This window comes from Nyctereutes procyonoides, unplaced genomic scaffold (genome assembly GCF_905146905.1).
Source record: "Nyctereutes procyonoides isolate TBG_1078 unplaced genomic scaffold, NYPRO_anot_genome, whole genome shotgun sequence".
NCBI classification, from domain to species: domain Eukaryota; kingdom Metazoa; phylum Chordata; class Mammalia; order Carnivora; family Canidae; genus Nyctereutes; species Nyctereutes procyonoides.
The window spans coordinates 9,973,858-9,999,291 of record NW_026575037.1 but is presented as its reverse complement, the minus strand read 5'-3'; the positions used below and the strand labels follow the sequence as shown (position 1 = coordinate 9,999,291).

Below are 25,434 nucleotides of genomic sequence, written 5' to 3'. Positions count from 1 at the left end.
TCTCCTCGTTGCATGAAAATCCTGTTCATCAGTCTTTGTCTCAGCTATTCCTTGAGTGTCCAGAATTACTTCCACGACCCTTCTCCAACAGGACTTACCCTCAAGGAGACCAGACTCATAACATAGCATGGAGTCGTCATTGTGTGCTTATTTTGGCTCAAGTGTGAAAGCTACGCAAGCAGAGCCATGTTAACTTCAGTAGATAGAGCAGAGAGGCAGGAGTGTAGGGTTGGGTGCTCCAGTCCATGACGGATGTACCATCTTTGAGCCTTGTAATACCAGATCTTCCTGCTAAGAGGAAAAGCCTAATTTCATCTAAAGGATTTCAAAGAAGTATCAAATATTAAGAGAAAGTTTTAAGTTGTGTGATTCATTGTGAAATCACTTTTTTGTCTAAACTCTACATATACCCATTAAGCAAATATCACACAATATCAGTTTTTTATGTTATTTCATAAATATTTCTTTCCTCAATTACTCCCGAATGGTGGAACTGTTATCTCATTTGAGATAGAATAGAGTTGCGTCCCCCCACCACTGACTGGGTTTTTTTGTTTGTTATTATCTGTAAAGGTATGGAAACCTGACAAGCCCAAACTGTGAAGAAGATGGAAGCCCGAGTTCATCGGAGTCTAAGACAGTGATCAGGAAGTAAGTGTGTCTTTTCTATGCATTACAAGCTCTTAGCGAAGACTTACTATCCTAAAAGACTGTGACTTAAGAGTTTTTAAAAATTCCTTTCTAATGTCATTTTTCCTACCATTGAATTATTTTTTGACTATCCAGTGATGGTCCTTTTTTCATCCACTAAAAATATATCAGGCCCCTACCATGTGCCAGGCCCTATGCTAAAGGAAACAGCTGTGAACAAAATAAGTAAATCTCAGCTCTTAGGACGTTTGTATTTGAGCAGAGACAAAGAATCCACACACACAAAAGAATGAAGTAGGCCAAGGGGGCTAGATCCTAGATCCTGATGGAGACTTTGATTCACATAGGGTACCAAGAATGGGCTTTCTGATCTGGTGACACTGGCACAGAGTTCTGAATGGGGTGCAGGCTGGGCTTATTGAAGATCCGAGCAGGGGAAATAAAGACAAAGTTGTGAGGCAGGAACAGGGCTGGAGAAACAGTGGGCAGCTGAGTGGGACTAGAGCAGAGTGCATGAAGTGACAAGTGCTAGGGGATGGGATGTGTAAAGCAGTGGGGGTCCCAGATCACATGGGGACTCGAAGGCCTTGGGCAGGATGTTATATTCTAGGGAAGATAAGAAGCTTTTAGAAGGTTTTGAGGAGAGTGGTGTTATGGCCTGGTTTATATTTCATTATTTGCTCTAGCTCTACATGGAAAATAGACACTGGCAGTTGGATGGAGCAAGAGTAGCAACAAGGAGCCTGGTTAGGACCCTCACAAGGATCCAGGCAGGGGATGCTGGTAGCATGGACTTGAGGAGGAGGAGGAAGAGGAGTGGTGGTGGCAGTAGTGGTAGTAGTATTAGTAGGTGGTGGTGGTGGTAGTGCTGGTGGTAAGTAGTAGGAGGAGGAGGAGACGGTGGTGGTGGTGGTGGTAATAGTGGCAGTGATAGTGTTATTAGTAGTGACAGTAGTAGTAGTAAATGTAGAAGTAACTTGTAGTGGGAAGAGCTTCTGCAGAGATCTTGAAGGTATTGCTGGCAGGTTGAACTGATGAAGCGGATGGGGCATATGAGAGAAAAAGAGGAGGTTCAGATACCTGCAAGGGTCATGGCGTGAATAATTGATAGAATAGAACCTTGTTTTTATGAGATAAGAAAGACTGGTGAGGAGGAGCAGGTGTGGTGGGGAGCATGTGTCAATAATTTCATCTTAAACTAATTTTGAGACAATTAGGTGAGTCTAGAGTTCAGGGAGAAGTCTGAACTGAGGTATGAATCTGGGTACCCTTACTTTATACATGGTATACTATATACATGGAGCTGGGCGTGCCCTACTGGGAACAAAGGGTATAGAGCAGAGGAAGATCCGAAGACTGAGCCTTAGTTTCTTCCACTGTTTAGATTAGGAAAATAGAAGGTCCAGCAAGAGGAGACTGGAACAGAGGAGCTAGTGGGGAATGAGAAGAAAGAGTTGTGTCTAGAAGACAAGTGAAAAAGGAGTTTTGGGGGGACATGACCAACTATGTCTAATACTGCTCATACATCAAGTGAGAGGCACCTGGAAGAGACTACTGCTTTTACAACCTGTTGGTCTTTGGTCCCCTTGACAAGTGCAGTTTTGGTAGATGGAGGTATGGGCTAAGAGAAGACAGGAGTTGGGGGCAGGGGTACCTCGGTGTCTCAGTGGTTGAGCATCTACCTTTGGCTCAGGTCATGATCCTGGGGTCCAGGGAGCCTGCTTCTCCCTCTGCCTATGTCTGCCTTCTCTCCATGTCTCTCATGAATGAATAAATCAAATCTTTTTTTTTTTTTTTAAGAGAAGACGAATTTGAAGGAGTTTTCCTGTAAGAAGAGAAATAGGCTGGAGAACAATCTGGGGCAAAATTTTTCATTTTATATGTGTTTCTTAAAACTGAGTGATAGTTTAATCTGATGAGAATAATCTAGGAGACACTGAAGAAAAATCCATGATGCAGGGGTGCAGGCCATTATAGGAGTGATGTTCTTGAGTAGATGGAATATATGCCAGCGTGCTCGAAAGTACTCTTACTAATTTTTCATCTTGGGGCCAGAAGTCTGGGTGGTAATCCTGTGGAATATTTTAACTCTTCAGAGAATTGGCTGATGGGATCCTTTCTTCAGAAGCCAAGGATGTGAAGGTTAGAAAATTGAGTATCTTTTTAAGTCCTGAGTTAGGTAGTTTTATTATTTTATTGCATGGACCATAACCTTCCAGAAAATCAGACATACCAGTGTAGATATTTGAATGGCAAATGCAAGATAATGGTGAGTGGAACAAATACTTTTATTCTTAGAGGAATTGGGGAGGCTTCTTGGAGGAGTTGGCATTTAAGGTAGGCTCTGAAGGAGGGTGAAGATTTTGGTGGTAGAGCCATCCAAGCAGGGGGACCATTAGGACCAAATCAGGGAAATGCAGTGTATGACATTTTGGGAATAACACAGAATTGGTATAGCCACTTCATGATGGCATATGTACCAGGTTGAGGGGAATTGTAGAGCTGAAGCTATCCTGAAGGGGGTTAATTCTTCTAAGAGCAATAGCGGTCAGCCCTGCAAAGTTTCTGTAGGACGGAAACAGTATAATCACAGAGGTGAGGTGAGGGGATGGATTAGACTTGCCGCCTGCTTACTTAGAGTGAGGTACGTGGACCAGTAGCATCGGCACCACCAGTAGCATCGGCCCCACCAGCTTGTTAGAAATGCAGAATCTGGACCTAGATTAGAACCTGCATTACAGTTAAGATCCTTGAGTGATCCCCATGCACTTTAAGGTTTGAGACTCATAGGATTAGAGAGGTTTTGTTGTTAATTGTGTTGGTCTGTGAAAACTTACTGAAATAATAATTTTTTTGAAAAGACCCCTTTCATCATGAGTCCTTTTAAGCATATACAAAAGGAGAATTGAGTGGCCAGCTTGTCAAATGTAACCTCCACCTGTGACCAGATTCAGAAATAAGTGTATTGTTCCCCACACATTTTGGGATTGAGTTACAATCTGGAGCTACCATTCAACTAGCCACCTGAACTCGCCAAGGAGAGTAACAGTCTGAAAAATATCCAGAGCTTTTCTGTTTCCCAGGGGGTGTTTTGAGATTAAGTAGGTTTCTGGGAAGTGGCACGTTAAAGGAAATTGGTTTGTACCCTGGATGTGAAGAATCACGCTCATTATTTTAAAGTCCTATTATACAATTTTATTCAGCTTCATTGTACACCAGGAACAGTGCGATGTGGGTGAAACTCCAGGATAAGCTGTTTTAAAGGGCTTTCCAGTTTTAAGCATATGAGTCCTTTACAAAGAGCTTCACAGAGAGCTCCCGGAGGGGGTCCATCATCTGGGGACAATGGTCCTTTCCTAAAGCCTCACAATGGATTGGTAGAAAGTTCTTGACCCTTTCCCTCAGACTGACTTGGCTTTTAAAAAAAAACTATGCCTGATGAAAATACACCACTTAATCTTATAATGGGCCGTTCTGTCCTACGAACACTGGAATGCTAAAATCCCTTCTCTCAGCTGACCTCTTTCTTCCTCGCGTTTTCCTTCTTTCCTGCCGCTTCCTCCCCACCCTCCCCCCATTTCCCGTTTTGGTATGTTTCATCCCATTTCACCATTATTGTTTTGCTGTCTTTTTTTCTGCATTACCCTTCTCCTGGTCATTTCTGGGGCTGGCTAAGGTCACTGCTTAGTGGGAATGAGGGTAGCACCTTCTTCATTCCATATGTGACCTATCGAAAATTCCTCCACCAGCCCAGAGCTCTGGCATCTGCCATGGGGCCACGACCAACCGAAGGCTTCTTGATGGCTGGTGCATGTGTAGGAGATAGAGCTCTATGGCTGTTCTCAATGCACTGATTTTGTCCCCTGGGGGTATTTGGCAACATCTGGATTTTTGTTGTCTTAACTTGGTGGCAGAGATGGTATTGGCACTGTCGCTCCCCAGCCAGATGACCCAGGCACTTCACTTCTCAGTTTCAGTTTCTTGACCTGATAAATGAGTGCTTGGAATGTAGGATCTCTGGGTTCCTTTCATGTATAATGACCTCTGGGATAAGATTTTTTAGTTTTCTCTTCATATTTTCAAAAATGAAAGTGAATATCAGAAACCAAGATATGGCCCAAATATTACACTGAATTTTTGAGAGGTACCCTTGACTGCTTTTCTTTGATCAGAGAGGCTGTGCAACCAGTTTCGATAAAACAGGAAAACAAAGCAGACATCTTCTTTGATTTGCCTGTTATTAGTCGTGACATCACAGCTGCTCATTGTGATTCTCAGTACAGAGATGAGGAGAAGAGAGGGGGGCAAAGTGCCCATTGTTCTCCTTTGCTGTGAATCTGTCTTCTTGTGATTTCAGGTGGGAAACAGCAAGAATTCAGTAACTATTAAGGAGTAAACATCCTGTTTTAGGACAGATGCCTTCAGTTTCGCAGATAGGGTGTGGTGTGGGTGGGGAATCACTGCTGGGCTTAACCTCGAACAGAAAAATCCTCAACTCTTGTTTGGTTTTTCAGTTTTTAATGTAAAGCATAAAGCAAGGCTAACATTTCATATAGGGTTCCAAATTCCAAGATAACAGCCTTCCTTGTATTTCTAAATATGGATCTAATCAACCTTTCAGAGGATAAAAGAACTTAGAAGAAAGAAAATGAGGAAGTACAGATGGAACAGTTGAGATGAAAGATTGGTTTCTGGTGTCTTGAACCACAACTGACTAGTGTTCTTCATGAATTTCAAAAACTATCAGATTGTGCTGTGACTCCCACTTGTAATTCCAGCCCTGAGTGTTCCTGGTTCAGGCTTTGTGCAATATTCAGGGATCTTTAAAGTCATCTAGCCAAAACAAGAATTCCTTCGGTTGCAAGGAATTCAGCTTCCAAGGCTTCTAGATGTTGGAATCTGCCACATAGCGATTTCTGATGTTAGCGCTAGGCTGTTGTATATAATAAGGCATACCAGGTTTATTTCTACAATCCCTAGACTTGCCACTATTTGGAAATCAGGAAACTCACTTCCTGTGATAGGAGAAAACATCTCTGCCCATATTCATTCTACCTATGCCCTTTTCGTCCTTCCTGCTGACATTTTTACATGATAAAATGCTGTCCGTTTAGAATAATAAAATCAGAACCAGATGGAAAAGGAAACTTTCCCTAGTGCAGATTTATTATAATCATTGAATTCAGAAGTGAAGAGAATATAAAGAAGGGATATTAACCGTGCAGAAACTTGATGCCATGAATCTGCATTCTCTGAAATTAGAATACTATCTCTATCTATCTATCTATCTATCTATCTATTATCTCTATCATATCTATCTTATACACCTTATTTAAAGAGCTTTAAGACTCGTCAGGAAATGGCACTTTTTAATTTCTTTCCATTAATGACTATTGTAATGTCAAAATAGTTCTGTTTCCTTTTCTTTTATTGATTCTCTTCACTTCCCTTCTGGAGTGCTGTGTTTTGTTTTCTCAAACTTTTATACCACAGCAGTGCTTTAAACTGGTGAAATCATTCTGCTTTCATCTCTGCACATTCAGACAATATGAATGTTGTTTTTGTAATCTTTTCCCAGAAGCTGTAAATAGTGGCACTAGATTTTAGAGTCACCGGTAAAGAATCATACAAATAGTAGTAAATCCAAGGCATTGAAACCACTTTAAAGAAAAGGGACGTGGATTAAAGAAGTCTGGCTATGATTCCTTAATGCCTGAGAAACTTTACAGTGGAAAGTACTGAAAAAATCTTCCCAGAGAGTTTGCAATCAATATTCATTCCAACAAACCCAAATACCCTAAGAAAGCAGTGGAAATTAATCTGGCTATTTCAACAAAAATAGGGCAAAGAAAAATAGGGTAAAGAACAGAGCAAAAAATAAGTTTTAAAACTTGAAATTTAAAAGAATGAAAGGCTATATGTGAAAGGAATATTTTTAAAAAGTAAAAGCAGGGGATCCCTGGGTGGCGCAGCGGTTTGGCGCCTGCCTTTGGCCCAGGGCGCGATCCTGGAGACCCGGGATCGAATCCCACATCGGGCTCCTGGTGCATGGAGCCTGCTTCTCCATCTGCCTATGTCTCTGCCTCTCTCTCTTTCTCTCTCTGTGACTATCATAAATAAATAAAAATTTTTAAAAAATTAAAAAAAAAGTAAAAGCAGAATGAAAGAAGAAATGGAGAATATGCTACACAAGAGAGCCAGGTATTTTTAAAACATCCATACTAGACAAAGAAAAGTAGAAATTATAGTCTTAAAAGTCATCAGAATCTTGAATCAGAATTGTGCCTTTAAGGGAAGAGAGTAGATTGCCAAGCAGAAATCAGTTTTCTAAAAATTAAGGAGGAGTAAAACAATGCCAATGATCAGTGGTTCAGAAGGAAGAAAAATCAGTCCCCTAAGAATCTCATGTGGTTCTTGAAGTGTTAGGGAGCGGCAAACAGGCATCCCCGACCAGACGCTGTCACTCGATTGACCCTGTAGCCTTGCAGATGATGCCAGTGATGATACCACCAGCACCACCCTGGCCACCGCCCCTGTCTGCAATTTGTGGAGTGCTTACTAGTGTGAGGCCTTCTGCTAAGTGCTTTGTGTCTCCTTTTACTATCACAGATTTGCTGTGAGATGTTTTCCTCATTTTATAGGCATGTAAATGAAAGCTCCAGAAAAGTTACATACTTTGACTAACATCAAGCAGCTGGTTAAGCAAGCTCTGGTATTTGAACTCAGGTCCAGGACCCGGGCTTCTCACCATTTTACTCTTGGACTTGCCATTTCAGAAGGGTATGGGGATCTCAGGTGGTTTCCCAGCCCACATATGCCTAGGTTATAGTAATCCAGTTGCCGCCAGAAGTACATGAAGAGCTGAGGTATATTATCACTGTCATGACATTATTTTAGCTTGTTAGCATCCTGGCATCTTTTAATTTGGGATTATTTACTTTGCCCTATGTTGTCTTGCCTGGCCTTATTACTGAATGGACATCACGAGCCAGGTCCCCAGACAGCTGTTAGAAATGGAGAAGTTAGGCTTGTTTCCTGGGGAAGGAGATGGGTTTCAGAATGTGAGGAAAGAAGAAGGAAGATCAGATTAGTCAGGCCCATCGATCTGAGTGCCTGCTTCCTCTTCTTGGGGCCTTATCGCATGTGTCCTTACCAACTTACTCCATCCTAATGGTGGAAAATGTAGAAGGCCTCAGCAATTTTTTCATTAGAGGGCCATTTATAACCTCAAAATGCCTGCCTCTGACTGTGAGGAATCAGAAAATATGGAGCTACAGAGGTCCCTGAGAAATAATTTTGTTGAGAGTGGCAGCGTCCCTTTCTAATAGCAATAGCTAGAATGCATTGATGCTTGGTAGGAATGGTCCCTGTCTTAAGTACTGGATATCCTTTTATTATTCCCATAATAACTCTATGGTATTACTCCTCTCTTCCAGATAAAGGGTCTGAGACATAGAGAAGTTAAGGAGTATGTCCAAGGTCACATGCGGGATAGAGGAAAGCTGAGCTCTAAACCCAGGCCTTGCCCTCTATACTTGGTGGCCTCTTCTTCTTTCCCTGTGATAAAAATGAGATGATTTCTCATAAGAATGGAGGTCAGACCCTCCTGTTCATGCTTTTCTTCATAAAATTAAGCTGCTTTTCACAAGTTTTAGATTTATGTCAAAATTGAACAGATAGTACAGGAGAGTTCCCATTTACCTCCCTCACGGATTCCCTTACTGCTTTTATGTGACTATAGTATATTTGGTATAATTAATGAACCAGTATGACACATTGTTAACCGAAGTCCATAGTTTATTCAGATCTCCCTACTTTTCACCTTTTTCATCACTTTTCATGTCCTTTTCCTGTTCCAGGATCCCATTGAGGATACCATATTATATTTAGTTTGTCATATCAACCTACGTTCTTCTTGGCTGTGAGTTTCTCGAACTTTTCTGTGTTCCAGTGACCTTAATGGTTTTGAGGTCAGGTATATTGTAGGATAACTCATCTATTGGAATTTTTCTCATTACTAGACTGATATTTTTCTCATAATTAGACTGAACCTACAAGTTTTTGAGAATAATACTAGAGAGGTAAAATGCTGCTCTTCTCACATGGTATCAAGGATACCTATGATCAACATGATGTATGACTGTTGTTGGCCTTGACCACCTAGCTGTAGTAGTAGTTTTCAGATTTCTCCATGGAAAACATCTTCCCATACCATATTGTTTGGAAGGAAGTCACAGTGCATAATCCCCAATTAAAGAGTGAGGAGTCATGCTCCCCCTCTGTTAGGTTAAAGTATCTAATCAATATATTTGGAAAACTACTTCTTGGGACATTTGTTTCCCCTATTTATTAATTTATTTAATCATTTTTTTCAGTATAGACTTGGTGGGTAATTTATTTTTTTATTTTTTATTTTTTATTTTTTTTGCTTTGGGCTATAATACAGTGCTAGTTTATTTGTTACTCAGATTATTCCAGTTTTGGGCATTGGCCATCTCCTCTTCTTCAAGGAGATCTGGTTCTTTTCATTGCAGACTGGTATCAGAAACCAGGATCTGGGTGCTAGGTGTACTCACTACTGCTCACTATTTCTACTCACTACTACTCACTTTTTAGCCTTCTCAGCTAATAGGGCTATAAGATTTATGTTTACACTAGTTATGTGAATACACACATCTAGGAATATTTATGTATAACCATCTGCATCTATATTATGTTAAACATGAGTTCTTACCAATGTCTCCAACTCTAATCCATTATCACATAGATCGTTCTAGCCTGCTCCCGTTGCCTATTTGTAAATTCCCGTTGCCTATTTGTAAATTCTAATCCATTATCACATAGATCATTCTAGCCTTCTCCCGTTGCCTATTTGTAAATTCCTATTTGTAGAGAAAAGTGGCTTCTACCATCTACTACACGTTCACTGACTTGTTTTAGTTCCAGGGTACATGTATGGCAATGTCAGAGTTGTCAACTCATACCCTGTGGGAAACTATCAACTAGAGTATGATGCTTATGTGTAGTTCCTTTTGCCTTTTGTCCTTAGTCTTATAGATGGCCATTCTTCTGTTTTAAAATAATAAAAAATAGCTAGTATTTTTTGAGCACTCACTATATCTTAGGAACTATTTTAAATACTTTGCATGTATTATCTCTTAGCCTCACAGTCCTACGAGGGGGCATTGATTACTGTACCCATTTTATAGGTGAGGAAGCTGAGGCATAAAGAGGTTAGCTTGCAGCTAGTGAGCCACAGACCCAGGGCCCCAGCTAGGCCCTCCAGAGACTGTTTAGCCACATTGGCTGTGCTGCTCATGAAAAAGCAGACATTTCAGAGCTCTCTTAGTTTTTTTCCTTTTCTAATGGAGTGCAGACACTGACACACTGAGTAAGGTTTGGTGACACGGGGTTAGGTCTATGCACAATAATTCTCTTCAGTTTCTGTAAATTTGCCGCCAGATGCTGGGACCTGCACATCTAGTTTAGGACAGGTGTGTAAGTGCTCTTGACTTTGGGTAATTGGTTTTGGGCTCATCTCCTACTCTGGGCCCTTACCCACCCATATTTACTCTGAATTTCTGTGTGTCCCCTCTATCACAGTCTTCCTTTCCTCCTGTTCCTCCTCCTCCTCGTTCTGGCCTTGGACATTTTTGTCTTTAACTGCCTCCTGGCCCCTCGCTGGCTTCTGTGCCCTGTACTTGCCTGCTGCTTAACTCTGACCCTGGGCCCTCTTTGCATTTATTTCCCTGAACCTCTCCTAATCCCTCTTTCACTTTCCCTCCCAGAGTTCTAATCCCTGCTCAGCCTCTGCACCAAAATACACAATGGAAATTGTACAGGAGAGCATTGTGAGATGACCTTGACAAGTCCAGATAGTCATGTTCCCATTTTTTCCAGGATTTTTCAGGGGGAAAAAGAAAGGAAACAAATTCTCCGTACCTTCTTTTGTTTGTTCCTGTCAGAGAGACTATCTTGCCAGGGGTCTCAGAGACAGGCTTCTCAGAAGAGGAAAACTCTGTGACTAGGAGAACAAGGTGGAGAGAGGTCTAGCTCAGAATCAATGGTAAGGTCACTTGGCTTCCTTTTCTTGAAAAGCAAGCTGCATTTGTTCCCACCCTTGAGGTGTGCAGTGTCACCTGCCGCATTGATTCAAAGGCCCACCCTCCACATAGATTTTCTTATCTTTTCTTTATCTATAGTAGGAAAAGATCCAGTTTTTGGAGACTATCCTAACAGAAAAAAACCATTTTGCTGCTTTTGACAAAATGGTTCCATGCCTTATTAAGTAACAATAAATTATTATCTCAGATTTCTGGGGAGAGAAAAGAGCTCTAAATGGACAGCGTTCTTCTTTCTGTCATGATAATCCTATTTCTTGGCTTGGAGGTTACACATCATGAGAGAAATGACTTCATATTTTGAAAATGTCTTATTAAGCCTTTTACCAATTGTTGAATATTTTACTATCAATGGGATTTTAATATAATTTAGTACCTATGCATTCAAATCCCTGTATGTATTTAAAAATCTGTGGTTTGAACATACTGGCAGCCTAGATGCTCACCTCGGGGCAGTCCTCTTACTTTGCGCTGCATACCTGAAGTTCCCCACGGCGGCTCTCAGTTCTGTACTGTTTCCTTGTACCTCTCAGTGAAGGCATCTGTCTAGTGTTTTCCAAGCAGGTGTATTATTAAGTGTGATTTCTGTTTGGCTAAGAAATCAGATGAGTATAGCAAATCTCACTGTGCTGCATTCCTCCCCTGTCTTCCTGTTCTTTAAACACGTCTCCTGTACATCCCTTCAAAGTGTCTTGCCCTCTCTCACCTCAGGATCGCTGCTCATGCTCTTGCCCCAGAGTCTTCTCCCCACTAACTCTTCCCTACGCCTAAGATCTCGAATGCACATCATTTCCTAAGTCCTTCTCAGGATCCCTGTTGTGACATTAGTCACATACGTAGTTTTTTTTTTTAATTTTTTTTTAATTTTTATTTATTTATGATAGAGAGAGAGAGGCAGAGACACAGGCAGAGGGAGAAGCAGGCTCCATGCACCGGGAGCCCAACGTGGGATTCGATCCCGGGTCTCCAGGATCGTGCCCTGGGCCAAAGGCAGGCGCCAAACCGCTGCACCACCCAGGGATCCCCGTAGTTTTTGTGACTACAGACAACCAAGGGCACTCAAATGGTGTTAGTGTAATTAGTGAATTCATTCTCCCCATGGGTCTGTTTCCTTAGAAGTAAAAACCTCAGAAGCTGTGTCCGTCAGTTGCACACATTGACGTCTGAGCATGGCTTCCTGTCCCTTACGGGCCATTGTGGTCAGTTGGAAGGAGTTGCCAGGAATGCCTGAGGTGGAAAGAGCAATCCTGCTTGTCCCCTTGGCTGTCAGTTTGGGCTCCTGCCCCTGCCACCCTGCCCCCTCCCCCCTCTCCTCCTACCCAGCATGCTTACTTGGGACTGAGGGGTTTTGCTCTGTAGCTCATAGAAGATCACCCTGGAAAAGGAAGTCATGTACTGCTTTTCCTCCTTGCTGAGTTTCAATTATGTCACAATCATGGTCTTTCCCCTTGGTCTCGGAAAGTACTTCTTCGATCCTCACAGGTCGTTCAAGAAGCATGTCTTGCAGTTTGCATAGAGTCTGATGCCCCTGAATTGATCTGTCCCAAGGAGGATGCCTTAGGTGGGGTGTGCGTGTGTGGGATCTGTTCACAATGACTGTCTTCCTACAGCAGGTCCAGAGCCACACGTGTTGTGCCATGGTTTGGATTCCATGTCATCCTTTCTGTTGTGTAGGTAGAGGAGTCTCTGAGTGATTTCCATGAGTGCGGATTGATTTTCATGGAGCCCTTTCACCTATTTCAGTCCCTTCTGTGACTTATGGCAAGTAGTTTTAAGATTGCCAACAGTTAGGTTTCTCTTTAGGTACCTTGAAATGTCCTTATTGCCATTCTGTTGTGTGAAGGCACTGGACAGCGTCAGAGAGATGCAGGCAGGTATTTCTACATCTTCTCTTGGTAGGAGCCGATGGAGTTGAGTGACCTGGCCAGCTCCCTTTGTTCATAGGCAGGACAGCTGGGATGGGAATCCCAGAGCCAAGTAGCTTCCCCAGCTTAACAGTCACACCTTTCTGGTAAGTTTGTGATTTTAAACCAGGTTTCCCTGCAGTATGGATGTTCTTTACATTCTCCTAAACAACTAGCTCTGGTTGGTATGGAATTAGATCTTAGGAATGGAGCCATGAAAGGTAGGATGGAAAAGGCATTGGCCAGCAATCCCAGTGGCTGCCATGCTTTTGTGATGTTGCTTTCTTTTTTGAAATCTTCAATGTTTCACATTTTATCTGCTTTATAGTCTATCAAGAACGGGAAGTTTCTTCCCAGGACTGGTAAACATAAAGCTACTGTGAGCTTTGGGCACGTGTCCAGGCCTTTCCAGAAAACCTCCCTTCCTGGCATGCTGATAACCACCCTGCTGATAGGAGGGCAGGGGTCTGCCTCGTGTTGTATTAGGCTGTTTGTGTGTTTCTTTCCTTCTTCCCTTCCTTCTTCCTCTCCGCCCCCTTTCATTCCTCTTTTCTGTGAAAATGCTTTTTCTAGCCAAGTCAGTGTCTGGGTTTGTAGTGAGCTTTCAAAAGTCCTCTTAGGCTAAGCTGTGGGAAGGGCGCTGTGACAAAGGGTAGAACGAATAGATTACCAGAGCTAGTTAAAAACATCAGACTGAGGAGGACAAAATGGACTCAAGTCTGCATTCAATCTGGACTCAAGTCTCTCTTCAGAACTCCCCTAGACCTTCCAAGGCCGCACGCAACTTTCTGTGACAGTAAACTCTAAATAATGTGTCGTATAGAAGCACATAAATACCCAGAGATTTGAACGAGGATACACATTTTGTAGTTGTTTGCGGTTGTAAGAACATGAAAATAACTTGAATATTTGCAACTAGTAGAAGAATGCTTACGTTAATTATGCTATGTCCGTGCAGCGGAATAGAATATGTAACTCTGGGAAACAGTAAGGTAGATCTCAAGGTAGTGAATGAAGAGGTGTCTGTTTCACACTATTCAGTGGGGAAAAAAATACATATTGGCTTATGTATACATAGTATATCTATTTAAGTATATATACATATCCATTGAAAAGTCTAGAAGGATATACTCCAAACTGTTAATAGGTAGTCATGGAAATTGGATTAGAATGAAAGGGATTGTAGGTATTTTGCTGTTTTAGTTTATATACATTTGTAATATTTACTCTTTTGCAATAAATAATCGGTATTATAATTTTAAAACTAACAATTATGAGAGGCCAAGCAGGCAATGATATATTAATATCTTTTACTATCTGTCTTTTAACTGTGATTCTAGATTTCTGCTTGCATTTTCTTTTAAGTTATGAAACCAAGGAGTCATTAGGGCCATTGTGTTGCTGGTCTTGTTGTTAGGTGGATGCTCCTTTTTACTTTTATTGGTTAATGTGCATTACCATCCCTCCATGTCTGTTTTTCCATCAGTATTATTGGAGGAGTATCGTCTCATTGAAATATTAACTCTTAAATGAGTAGTTACACTCATTAAATCAATTCACTCTTCTTTTGAGAAGTACAAAAATGTATGTAAGAACAGATCTGAATTATGCAGATGTCAGGTTTTCCTGTGTTCAGGCTATTAACCCACCTGTTTGCCTACCTCAGTTCTGGGCACAGTGCTTGCCCGGAAGAAGAGAAATTATTCATAGGAAAAGTCCTGTTTCCTTATAAAAATGAGGTATCCAAATGCCACTTCATTTTCTTCTTTGATTCATGACATCTGTTTTTTGGGAAGAAAAGAGAAATAATGAATGCTTTGTGTGGGTTCCCAAAAAGTAGAAGTCCATCAATTTGGGGGAGTGGGATGAGGGTTTCAACCTAAGAATGGCGGGGAGGGACACAAGCATTGATACATACCAGATGATACAACAGGCAAACCAAGGATCAAAGGCCCACTGACTAGAAGCCCATTAATTTCATTTTATTTAGGTTTTTATCTAATCCCAGAGCCCATATTAATTTCTTCAAACTTTTTGGAAGGGAATGAAAATTTTGTTTGGCTTTTTATTTAATTGGACTAAAGAGTAAGAGCATATTTTAATGATTTCTGTGGTTTTAAATTTCAACATTTATTTGATGATTTTACATCACCTACTTCCAATGTACACGTGTGAATATTATAGTTCCAGATACCTTCATGTCCTCATTAGTAAAGCAACGATATCCATAGCTGTGAAAACAGTAAATTTATCTTTCTTCTGTTTACACTTTACTTCCAGAAGTGAAGTGTTGAATTGGTTTTAGTTGTACATTATGCCTGGATCGTAGTGTGGCTCCATGGTAGGAAACTGGGATTGTGGAATTTAGACCTCTGAAAGCCCGGTCTTCAGGTCCACATCAGTGGACAATATCACCTTGTGGTCCAAAGACAGCACAACTGTGTTGTTAGTAGCATGGTTGGGGGAAGCTGCGCATACATGATGGCCCTGTCTCCTTGTGCCCTGGCTCTTGTCTCACCCAGCACAGACTCTGCTGAGCCAGCGGAGGAAATCACCTTCACAGTGGCTTTGCATCTCTGCGTTTTTTCCCTTACCTTTCAAAGGCCCGCCTCTCTGATAGGTACTGTTTTCCCCACATATTCTCCTCTTGTTATTTCAGAAGCAAAAGGTTAATTTGGGGAGGACGTTTTTTTGGTACTTAGGTTGAAACCCCGGGAATCTTTGTAAAATTAAATTAATGCTTTTTGCTTTTCCAAACGGAGGCACTTCCCATCATGAGACAAATCTCCGGCCTACTGTCAGTGACTTCCTACAGTGTGAGTCGGTTGACTTTGTGGTCTCTGACTTGAGTAAATCCAGAATTGGAAACACATAATCTCACTTGTGCACAGATTGCTTTGAAGTTGCTTCAGGACTCACTAAATCTTCCAAGTGTCTTTTTTTTTTTTCCCCCTTCCCTGTGCAGGTTTTTCCAAAGTTTATGGTCCTTTTTCTTTTTTGGAACTTACCAGTCTCCCTGTTGCTCTACAACCACCGCTTAAAACCATAAAATGTAACCAGCTTGTTTTCAAGTGCTTTCACCTCATTGACATTTCCAGGAACTTTTGATGAGTTCTCTGTTGACCCCAAGTCTCAGGGGGTATTCCTGGGTGAGGCTATGCTGTCCAGGGCTTTTTCTGAGTCTCCATAGCCAGTTGGTGCAGAAACTCTCCCTTTCTCTTCCTCAGTGCCATCGCCTCCATCCTGAGGGCCTGGCTTGACCAGTGCGCAGAGGACTTCCGAGAGCCCCCTCACTTCCCTTGCTTACAGAAACTGCTGGATTATCTCAAACGGATGATGCCAGGCTCTGATCCAGAGAGAAGAGCACAAAATCTACTTGAGCAGTTTCACAAGCAAGAAGTGGAAACTGACAGTGAGTACTTGCTTAAGTTCCGAAAACAAGCTAGATTCTGATTCTGTAAATTCCATGTTGAGGATATGTTTTCCCTATGTTTTTTTTTTTTTTCTCAAGATTTATTTTTTAAAAGATGTATTTACTGGGGCACCTGGGTGGCTCAGTAGCTCAGTGTCTGCCTTTGGCTCAGGTCGTGATCCTAGGGTCCTGGGATGGAGTCCCACATTGGGCTCCCCAGAGAGCCTGCTTCTCCCTCTGCCTATGTCTCTGCCTCTCTGTGTGTCTCTCATGAATAAATAAATAAAATCTTTTTTAAAAAATAAAAGATTTATTTATTTATAAATAAAACATTTTTAAAAATTTCTCTTTAAAAGAGAGAGGATGTTGGGAGGAGAAGGAGAGGGAAAGAAACTCTCAGGCAGACTCCTCACTGAGTGCAGAGCCCAATGTGGGGCTCGATTTCAAACCCAGAGATCACCACCTAAGCCAAGACCAAGAGTCAGAAGCTTAACCGACTGAGCCACTAGAATGTTCTTTCTATACTTGATGAATGACTTCGGTTTGTCTCAGAGAGACAGACTGCTGGGGGACTGGTGGTGGGTAAAAATTCTGAAGTTTATCAAAGTGCTAATTACAGAGCCTCAGACTTTTAGAGCCAAGAAGATTTTCAGGACCACCTAGTCTGATGCTCTCATTTCATAGAAGAGGAAACTGGCTCTGAGAATCGAAGTGATTTCCTGGGGTTTCTTCTAATACCATAAAGAGGATCTTTTGCTTTCTCTTGCCAACATGTCCCATGCTGAACTCGACTTTGCTTTTTATTATCTGTCTCCTGGCTCCTCTAATTTATGGAAACCCATCACGACCACCCCTGTTCAGCAGCAAAGAATTAAATCCAGTTGTGCCCCTGCCCTCAGAAAAGCTCAAAAAGCCCTGAAAAGGTGTTTATCAAGCAAGAAGACATCACTGCCATTGAGCATGGCTGACGGCCTCATCAGAGGAAGTTTCTGTGGCTGTTTTTTCCTATTGGAGGAACAGACTGCCTGTTTTCAAGGCCAAAGGAAGGGCTATCACTACAGGTCATGGGCCACGTGGAATTATCTTTGAAGAAAGCCCGAGAGAGGTTAGGACAGGCTTTCAGCCTGCTGCTCCATCCCCTCGCTGGCCTGCTGGATGATGGTTGCCATGGTGGCTGACCCACTTGGAGCTTTTGACAGGCCTTTCCCTGAAGTGATGCCTGATTTCCTCAGTGAGGGAAAGGAAGTGGTTCCTCGCCATCGATAAGAGAGGCTGCATCAGTGCCAAAGAAAATAAGCCTGCATTCCAGACAGTACCTGTGGAATTGTTTTACGTTTGGGGGATCAGAGCAGGGGGGAAATGCAATCGCATCCCGAGAAGCCGACTGCCAAGTACTGTATATCTCAGATGACTTCAGCTGCCGGGAATGCTGGAATCCCAGGGCCACTCCTCCAGCTGCGGGACCTGCACTCCCTTCAGGGCCTCCCCGCCTGTCTTTGAGCCGGAGTGGAAAATGCTGTGTGAGAGCCCAGCTCTCCCCACCGGGGCTGCCCCTGGCTCCGGGCCTAATTGGGGAACCGGTGGGACCAGTCGTTCATTGTTTCCGACCCAGCGACTGGAAGGCAGAGCTCATTTGGCAGGCCGAGGCTGGGGAGAGGGAGATTGCCTGACTTTGGAAAGGCTTTTAGGCCAGGCTCGAAAATGAATTTTTTCTGAGTTTGGAAAATTTTAATCAAGAAAGCTCTAAGCTCTCTGTTTATTAAGAACAGAGTTATGGTCGTTATGGAAAAGGAGTTTTTAGGAGCTTGGTTCACCTGGGCGTATCTTGCCCAATTTCATGCTGGCAAAAGCAAAAGTTCTCCTACATTGTTTTCCAACAGTAAAATTTCGCTTCTGAGTTTTTTACTTTCTTACTTCTGGAAGAGAGCCAAAAGCAGAAACAGCGAAGGCATGGCTTCGGCCCCAGAGAGAAAGGACCACGTCATCTTCACCCACAGCAACATCCAAGGCACATATGGGTCTCTGTGAGTGTGTGTTGAGTGAAAGAGAGGATCCAAACTTACCACACTTCCTCTGTAGCTGAAGTAGGTCACCTTCTGCATTCCAGAGCCACTGGGATACATTGGTATAGTAGCTAGCAAGAGGGATGGGACGCCCATTCTGAACTTTTGTTTGGGATTTTAAATTTCTCATTCCTCCATTGAATTGGAGAGTACCCTCAGAGCTGTGTGAAGGCAGAGTGGTGAAGTCATAGGGTTTTAGCTCACGCTGGTTTGTGTTTCAGACTCCGGAGGTGGACAGTGTTTCCTTCCTGCCTTCTGCAGTCATAACCCAAGCCCATTGGCATCAGTACCTTCAACTTGCCATGTGGGTGGGGAAGGGGGGCTGTGTCGGGGCCGTCCTTAAACCACATGCCCCACACTGGAGTTGGCATGTACTCACGTGGTGCTGTGATAGGGGGAGTGACATAGGGTCCACTCTCCGCACCCCTTTCTCCTGGAGAACTAAGAAAGGACCACCCCAACTTGACCCAAGATGCATAAAAGTTTTTACAAAGAAAAAGAAAAAGCTTAAAATGTAAACATTCTGTAGTAACAACACTGATTTAAGTTTCCACTAAGATGTAACTGAATGCAACTACATGTTGGGTTTTTTTGTTTGTTTGTTTGTTTGTTTGTTTTTTTGAGAACAGATTTGACAGGAGAGCAGGGAGTGTGAAGGGGATGAGGTTGGGGGATGAGGTTGGAACCCCAAGAATCAGGAAAGGTTCCAGGGGAGGAAGGCTGGGGTGCAAATGCAATTTCATCCATTCTACCATCTTTCAGAATGGAGTCTGGAGTTCCTGTTTCGTGTGCTGAGTCCTTCAGCTTTTGGGTTGAAATCCAGATGGTTATTAAGTGATCTTTTTTTCTCACTTCTTCAGTCTCTGCCCTGTGTGATTTGCTAATGGAGGAGCTTATCTATAATAAGGCTCAGGTGAATTTAGCTTCAGGCTCTTCTGCTTCACCCATACTTAACTTGAGGTGGGAAACTGAAAGCTGCCCCAAACATCTTGAGAATTTCAAGGACTTTCTTAGAATTCTGAGGACTTCATCAGCACTCCTGACACCCAGAGGGTGCATTCTACTTCCCCAAAGCCTGGCCTGGTTTCATTCCCATTCCTTCCAGGTTTCTGGTTATAAATGGCCAGTCATTAAAAATTGCATCATTGGGGCTTAGGAAGTGCCTTGATTAGTCTTTACACCAAGCAGAGGTAGGAGGGGAGCCCAAGATGAGAGAAACCCCCAGAATGTAGCCTGACTTTGCCTAATCCATCTCTGTCCCTGGCCTAAGAATCTGGTTTATCAAAGGGTAACATGAGTCCTCTGAACTCAATAAAGAATCTCCAAACAGAGATGAAGCAGAGCTCCATTTCCCTCAGATTAATTGTGCTAATCATTTCTTCCCATGGATTTTTAGAAGGATTCGCCATCTTCTATCTCAATGAAAGAAGTTCACTTTGACTCTACTAACAAGGTCATAAACACTGGCACCAAAGTACTCATTTTTTTTTCCCCTTCTGTGAGCAGATGGGTTTCCGAACACCATCTTCTTCAGCCTGGAAGAGGAAGAGGAACTGGAAGGTGGAGGGCCTGCAGAATTCACGTGCTTCCCAGAAGATCTCGTGGCGGAGCAGCTGACCTATATGGACGCAGTATGTATTCTTTCTGTGCCTGAGATGTGCTTCTACTTAAAATGTGGGGACTGACCATACCGGTGGCCTGGGGAGGGCAGTGGGGTAATGTGATTTAAGTCTTTTCTAATCCTTGAGAGAGGCTGTGCCTGTAAATGCAGAGAGAAGATGTGACTTGAATCAATCATCTGAATAATTCAGGCCTAAGCTCTCCTTGCAATTCTGGGGGAAGGTGCTTTTTTACTTGGCACTCGATACACGGAGGGAAGTAAGAATTCTAATTCTCGTGAAACAAAATCGACCCTGTTCCGTGGGTTTTTCTCTCCCTCTAGACTCATAAATATTTCAAGATCTGAACTGTTTATTTGGAGGATTGTAAAGCGGTCAAAGTATAAATTAGGATAAAATAAGATCGCTGAATCCACACGTGACTCTATCTGCCAGTTCATTCCTACGTGTGCTCCCATGCTTTTAAAGTTTGAATATGTTTGTTAGCCATACAAATTTGATTAGTCACATGTCATAGTGCAATGGTAGCTGGTAAACACCAGTTAAAGAAAAGAGGGCCATTATAGATCATCCTGATGCTTTTAGCTCTTCTTCACTTACCGCTTTTGAAGAAAACAGAAGAGAAAGTGACAGAGTTTCCATCTAGTGAGCACACAAACTATCAGAAGCAAATCAGAGAGTCTACATAAAGTAAATCCTGGTGTTCTCTCTTCCATACAAACCCTTACATGTCTTGTATCGAGTTGTCATACAGATGAGAATCAGATTTGGCCAACGAATTTGCCTTTGTTTTTGTTCCACAACTGACAGCATAAAAGAAAGATAGGAAACTTCATTGGATGACTTTTAGGCAGACAGGCTATAAATTCCTTTCTTCCTTTTGCTCTGTGACGTTGAATGGGTTTTCCCTTTATATGCTTATTTTTTTTCATTTAAAATCATGTAAAATAGCAACATTGATGACGATGTCACATGCACTGTACTTCTTTGGGTCACTTGTCGGGTGGTCATTGGGCATCCATACGCATCGTACACAGTTCATGATCATGAGTGCCCAGAATGCACCATGAATATGAACCACTACTATAGATTTGTACCTGTTTTTCGAGATATAAGTCAAAATGTTGTCAGTCATTTAAAATTGTCTTTTGGCCATTGTGTTCCATTTGTTCAGTCCAGCAGATTTAGAAGGAACATGTGGGCTTTTCTGACCAGTTAATATATTAATTATTTACTCCTGTCCATTGAAATAGACACGGTTGAGGCAAGTCAAGTAGAAAAGGGTTGTTTGTGCATTTACAAAATATCAATTCACAGATGAGCCAGATGACATGCTTTGCTGTATGAAATATCTGTGTGGTCCTTAAAGTCCGTTTCTCTTTTGTTCTAGCAACTATTCAAGAAAGTAGTGCCTCACCACTGCTTGGGCTGCATTTGGTCTCGAAGGGATAAGAAGGAGAACAAACATTTGGCTCCTACAATCCGTGCTACCATCTCTCAGTTTAACACGCTCACCAAGTGTGTTGTCAGCACCATACTGGGGGGCAAAGAACTCAAAACTCAGCAGAGAGCCAAAGTCATCGAGAAGTGGATCAACATTGCCCACGTAATTGTCTTTTTAAAAATATTCATTGTTTTTATACTAGATAGTAGAGACTACTCCATCTCTCTGTTTAAATGGGTCTATGCATTCAGTGGCAAGGCAATCAAATAATCATATGTGAACCACCATTGGGTTTTTTGTTGCTCTTATTGTTGTTCCTCCAAAGTAAGAAAAAAAAAATGCCTCTCTTAACTTAGGGGTTTCTTTTTCCTCTTTAAAGAAAATTGGTCCCTTGCATGCTTCTTCTTTCTGCTTACGGGCCTGCACACTGCTGTGTCTCCAGCACAGCGTCTGCTTTTCCCCTTATATTCACAAACTGAGTGTCAATTCTGCCTACGTTCAGTAAATTGAACTTGATATATTGTCTAAGTGTCAGATAGACTCTTCCACACAGAATGATTACCTACCTATGCACACTTCCAGCACCCAGAAGCGTTGTATCTTCTACAGATTTAAAGAGCTGGTGCTGTCTCAGAATCCTGAATCTCTTTGCTAAAGGACTGAGATGCACAGATTTTACATTGATCTGGGGCTTTCCAAAGGACTTTCTATCTGAAGTTGGAGGGAAAGAGTTTATTCCAAGGCTGAATCACATTCTGGTGAGTGTCAGTCTAGTCTCTTGGCTCAGCTGCTTATATACTCTATGACCTTGGCTTGTCAATATCTTCATGATCCAGAAAAGGTGCACAGTATTCAGTCTCTTGGCCACCAGATATTTCATGAGCTCTTGAATGCACGTGAGCTATAGTTTTATGTACTTTGGGGACATCATTAGGATAAGTTCAATTAATCTGGTCTTACAGGAGCCTGTAGTCAAACAAGGAAGCTAAGAAATACTGGAATGATCATAACCAAGGCAGAAGAAGAGTGGGACTCTATGACATAAGCTAGAGTTATAGCGAAGGAGAAATCACTTCTGGCTTGGGGGGATCAAGGAAGCTTTCATGGATAGGAAGACATTTGGATTTAGCTTTGAATCTAGATAGAATTTTTGGTATTTGAAGATTGGGTAAGATTTTTTTGTTTTGTTTTGTTTTTTGGTAGGCAGAAGAAATTACATCACCAAAAGCTATGTAATTAACAACAACTTTGAAAAATAAGGATTATATAAATATCTTATTATTCCATGTTCTAGGTTATATGGGTCAACCCTCAACCAAAACCCATTTTGCTTTCTATGCTAATATATATATTTTTTTTTCATTAAGCCCTCATGTTTAGGGCATAATGCCTGAATTCATTCTCTCTCTCTCTCTGTAACATTCTCTTTTGTTGTCTTTGATTAAAAAACAAGAACATAATTGTACCAGGCAATTTGCCTCATTTGGGGTTTTTAGGTGGTCCATTACCACAGATGTTTTAGTATATAAAAAAAGTAGGAAAAAATATCTTATGACTTAAATTTCTCCTCTTCTGAGTTGAGCTTATTTCTAAAGAGCTACAAAAAAAATTCTATAGATAGAGTGGTGGAACAGAGCATGGAATTTCTGTCTTCTTAAAATGATAGGAAATTTTTTTTTTTTGCCACAGATGCTATATATCCTTTAATCCATTCAACTGCTTAGAAGATCTATAGCAAGAATACAACATCTGTATGTTTGATAGTGTGACCCAAACAATGACTTTTGGTCTAAATTAAATATAAATTGTGCATTTATGTGATAATAAGAAATACAAGTTGAACAATTTGGGGAATATTCCAAGGTCCATAGCACGTATTTAAAAGCTAGGGGTCCTTGCTCTTGGCGATGTAATTTCCTAATATTGAGCATTTTGTGTCCCTTGAAATTGTGTGGAGTAATTTAATAATGAAACTCATAGGTGGTTTCCTGCCAAGATTTATTTTACTTTTCCTGCATTAATCACAGTTAATTTCTACCAAGAGGATATTTGAAAAATAATAATAATTTACACACAGAAAATATCTGTGACCTAATGTGATCGTATTTTCTTGGACTGTCCTTGCTATGTTTTTATTTTACTTGTGCATCTCCTGGAAGATACCTCCCTTTCTAGAAATGCGGCCAAATGTCTCTTGTGCTCCTTTAAACCCTTAACTGAAGCCTCTTTCTGAGTAATGTGTTCCATATGTCTATTACAATTTGCATAAAGTATCTTTTATTTATTGCAAGTTTCTTGATATTTGGAACATGACTTTTGAATTCTGAACCTTTGTTGAACCATGCTCTCGTGGGCTTGGGATTCCAGACTGACCATGTTTCAGAGTGCTCCCTCGCTCACTCGCTCTTTCTTTTCAAATAAGGGGAGGGCATTGAGGCATTTAAAGAGAGTGGGCATGACTTTTGTAAAATACTTTGGCATTAACTCTAAGAAGAAAATGTTTGGAGGTTTGTTTGTTTGTTTGGCATAGTTTTAAGTAGCCAGATTTTTGGCAAGCTAAGTTAGAGAATGCTGTTTTTCCTTCCTATTCAGGATTAGCATGACTTCATGAAATGACCTTCTAAGCAATGTGCATTTATGCCCAACCACCCCGGGGTCTCTTGCTTTAGATGTTCTGCACGAAGCTAAGCCCGTGCTCACATAGTGTACTCAATGGGAAACAGTGGATATATTACACTCTCAAATGCCTGTATATTGAAACATCTCCTTTGACATAAGGCATAGCCCACTCTCCCCATGTTGCCAAGAATGGGGCTCTCTCCCTTACTGTTTTGCTGTCCCTGCCATTCATTCAGCAGGACATTGACTCCAGGGTCACTGGCTGCTGAGGCTGCAGACTCCGTGCGGTAGCTTCAATTTCAGGATCAGAGAGCCTTTCTCCTTACCCAGAAAATGACATCCAGAATGTTTCCTGTTCTTTCTATTTTGTTTTCAAGTGCTGCCAACGCGAATTTTATTTTAAAAGCCCAAGTTATTTTGGAAACACCAAAGTACCAAGGTGTTTCTGAATGTTTATGATTGTGGCACAGGCCAATTTGAAACCAAATGAATGTGTATAAAAATATTCCCTCTTGGCTAAGAACATAAAAGCCAAAGTTCATCTTGCGGTGAATTTTTATTGCCAAGTTATATACACCTCTCTGGGCAAGGGATGGCCATGAGATGTTCGATACCATCTGACCTCACAATGGCTGCTGCCTGGCTCCTTTTGTGGGTCTAAAGGATATAGTGAGCTGTCATGTGTGTTTTTAGGGCATCTGTGTGAAGAAAGCTTATTTCCGTAGCACAGCACTGCAGACTCACCTCCATTCGTGTTTTTACTAGGAAAGCTGGAAACCATAAAACTGTAACAACAACGCAAAAAATATATTAAAGGGAGAAAAACAAGCATACGGTGCCAAAACCTATAAAGTGTTTCGGTGACTGGGGTGGGAGTAAGGAGCCACTTTTTGATGTTCGGTATTTATACAGCTGCCTATTTAGTGGTAAGAATTCATAGCAGCTGTGATACCTCTAAAACAGGAAACCACCAACTCACTGTATTATTGATATTTAAAGGCCTTTTATGTTTTAATCACTTTCCATACAGGAATGTAGAATCCTGAAGAATTTTTCCTCCTTGAGGGCCATCATTTCTGCACTACAGTCCAATTCCATCTATAGGTTAAAAAAGACGTGGGCTGCCGTCCCGAAGTAAGTTCCCAAGTGTCCTGCTCTGCTTTCTTTGGCTGGGGCGACCAGTCGGTGTATAAATGGTATGGGTCCTCGCCTTCAAAGCTCATATTATGTAACTAGAGAAACATATTTGAAAGGCTCTGTGTGTCCCAGGCAGGGTGCACTTTACATGTAATCATTAATAAGTTTTTAGGTGGGGCTGCCACAGGAGTCAGACTCATGGGCAAAGTGTGCCAAAGCCAAGGTTATAGGCTTTGAGGATGATTTTAAAGATGTGCTTATGATCTAGATTCCGAGGGGTGAGTTTGTGGCATGATAAAGTTATTGCAATTTGCTGTTACTTCAATTATTTGTCAGCCGCCTTTCAAAGCCCTAAGCTGTTCCAAGATGTGAGGGATCATGTGCGTAGATGTGATGTTAGTACTTGCTGTTCAGTGAGAATCTATTTAGTTTGCTTCTGTTTCAGCATGCTAAAAGCTATTCTT

At 41.7% G+C, this 25,434-nt stretch overlaps 1 protein-coding gene across 3 annotated transcripts in view; it reads left to right on the top strand.

Moving 5' to 3' along the window:
- Nucleotides 1–25,434, top strand: part of RGL1 (ral guanine nucleotide dissociation stimulator like 1) — a 256,134-nt gene that overhangs the window by 193,920 nt on the left and 36,780 nt on the right. For all 3 annotated transcript variants that reach the window (XM_055319220.1, XM_055319218.1, XM_055319219.1), the window contains 5 exons: nt 574–651; nt 15,904–16,088; nt 19,658–19,782; nt 21,161–21,376; nt 24,864–24,967. In XM_055319220.1, coding sequence (XP_055175195.1) covers nt 574–651; nt 15,904–16,088; nt 19,658–19,782; nt 21,161–21,376; nt 24,864–24,967 — 708 coding nt within the window. The remainder of the gene's footprint in view (nt 1–573; nt 652–15,903; nt 16,089–19,657; nt 19,783–21,160; nt 21,377–24,863; nt 24,968–25,434) is intronic.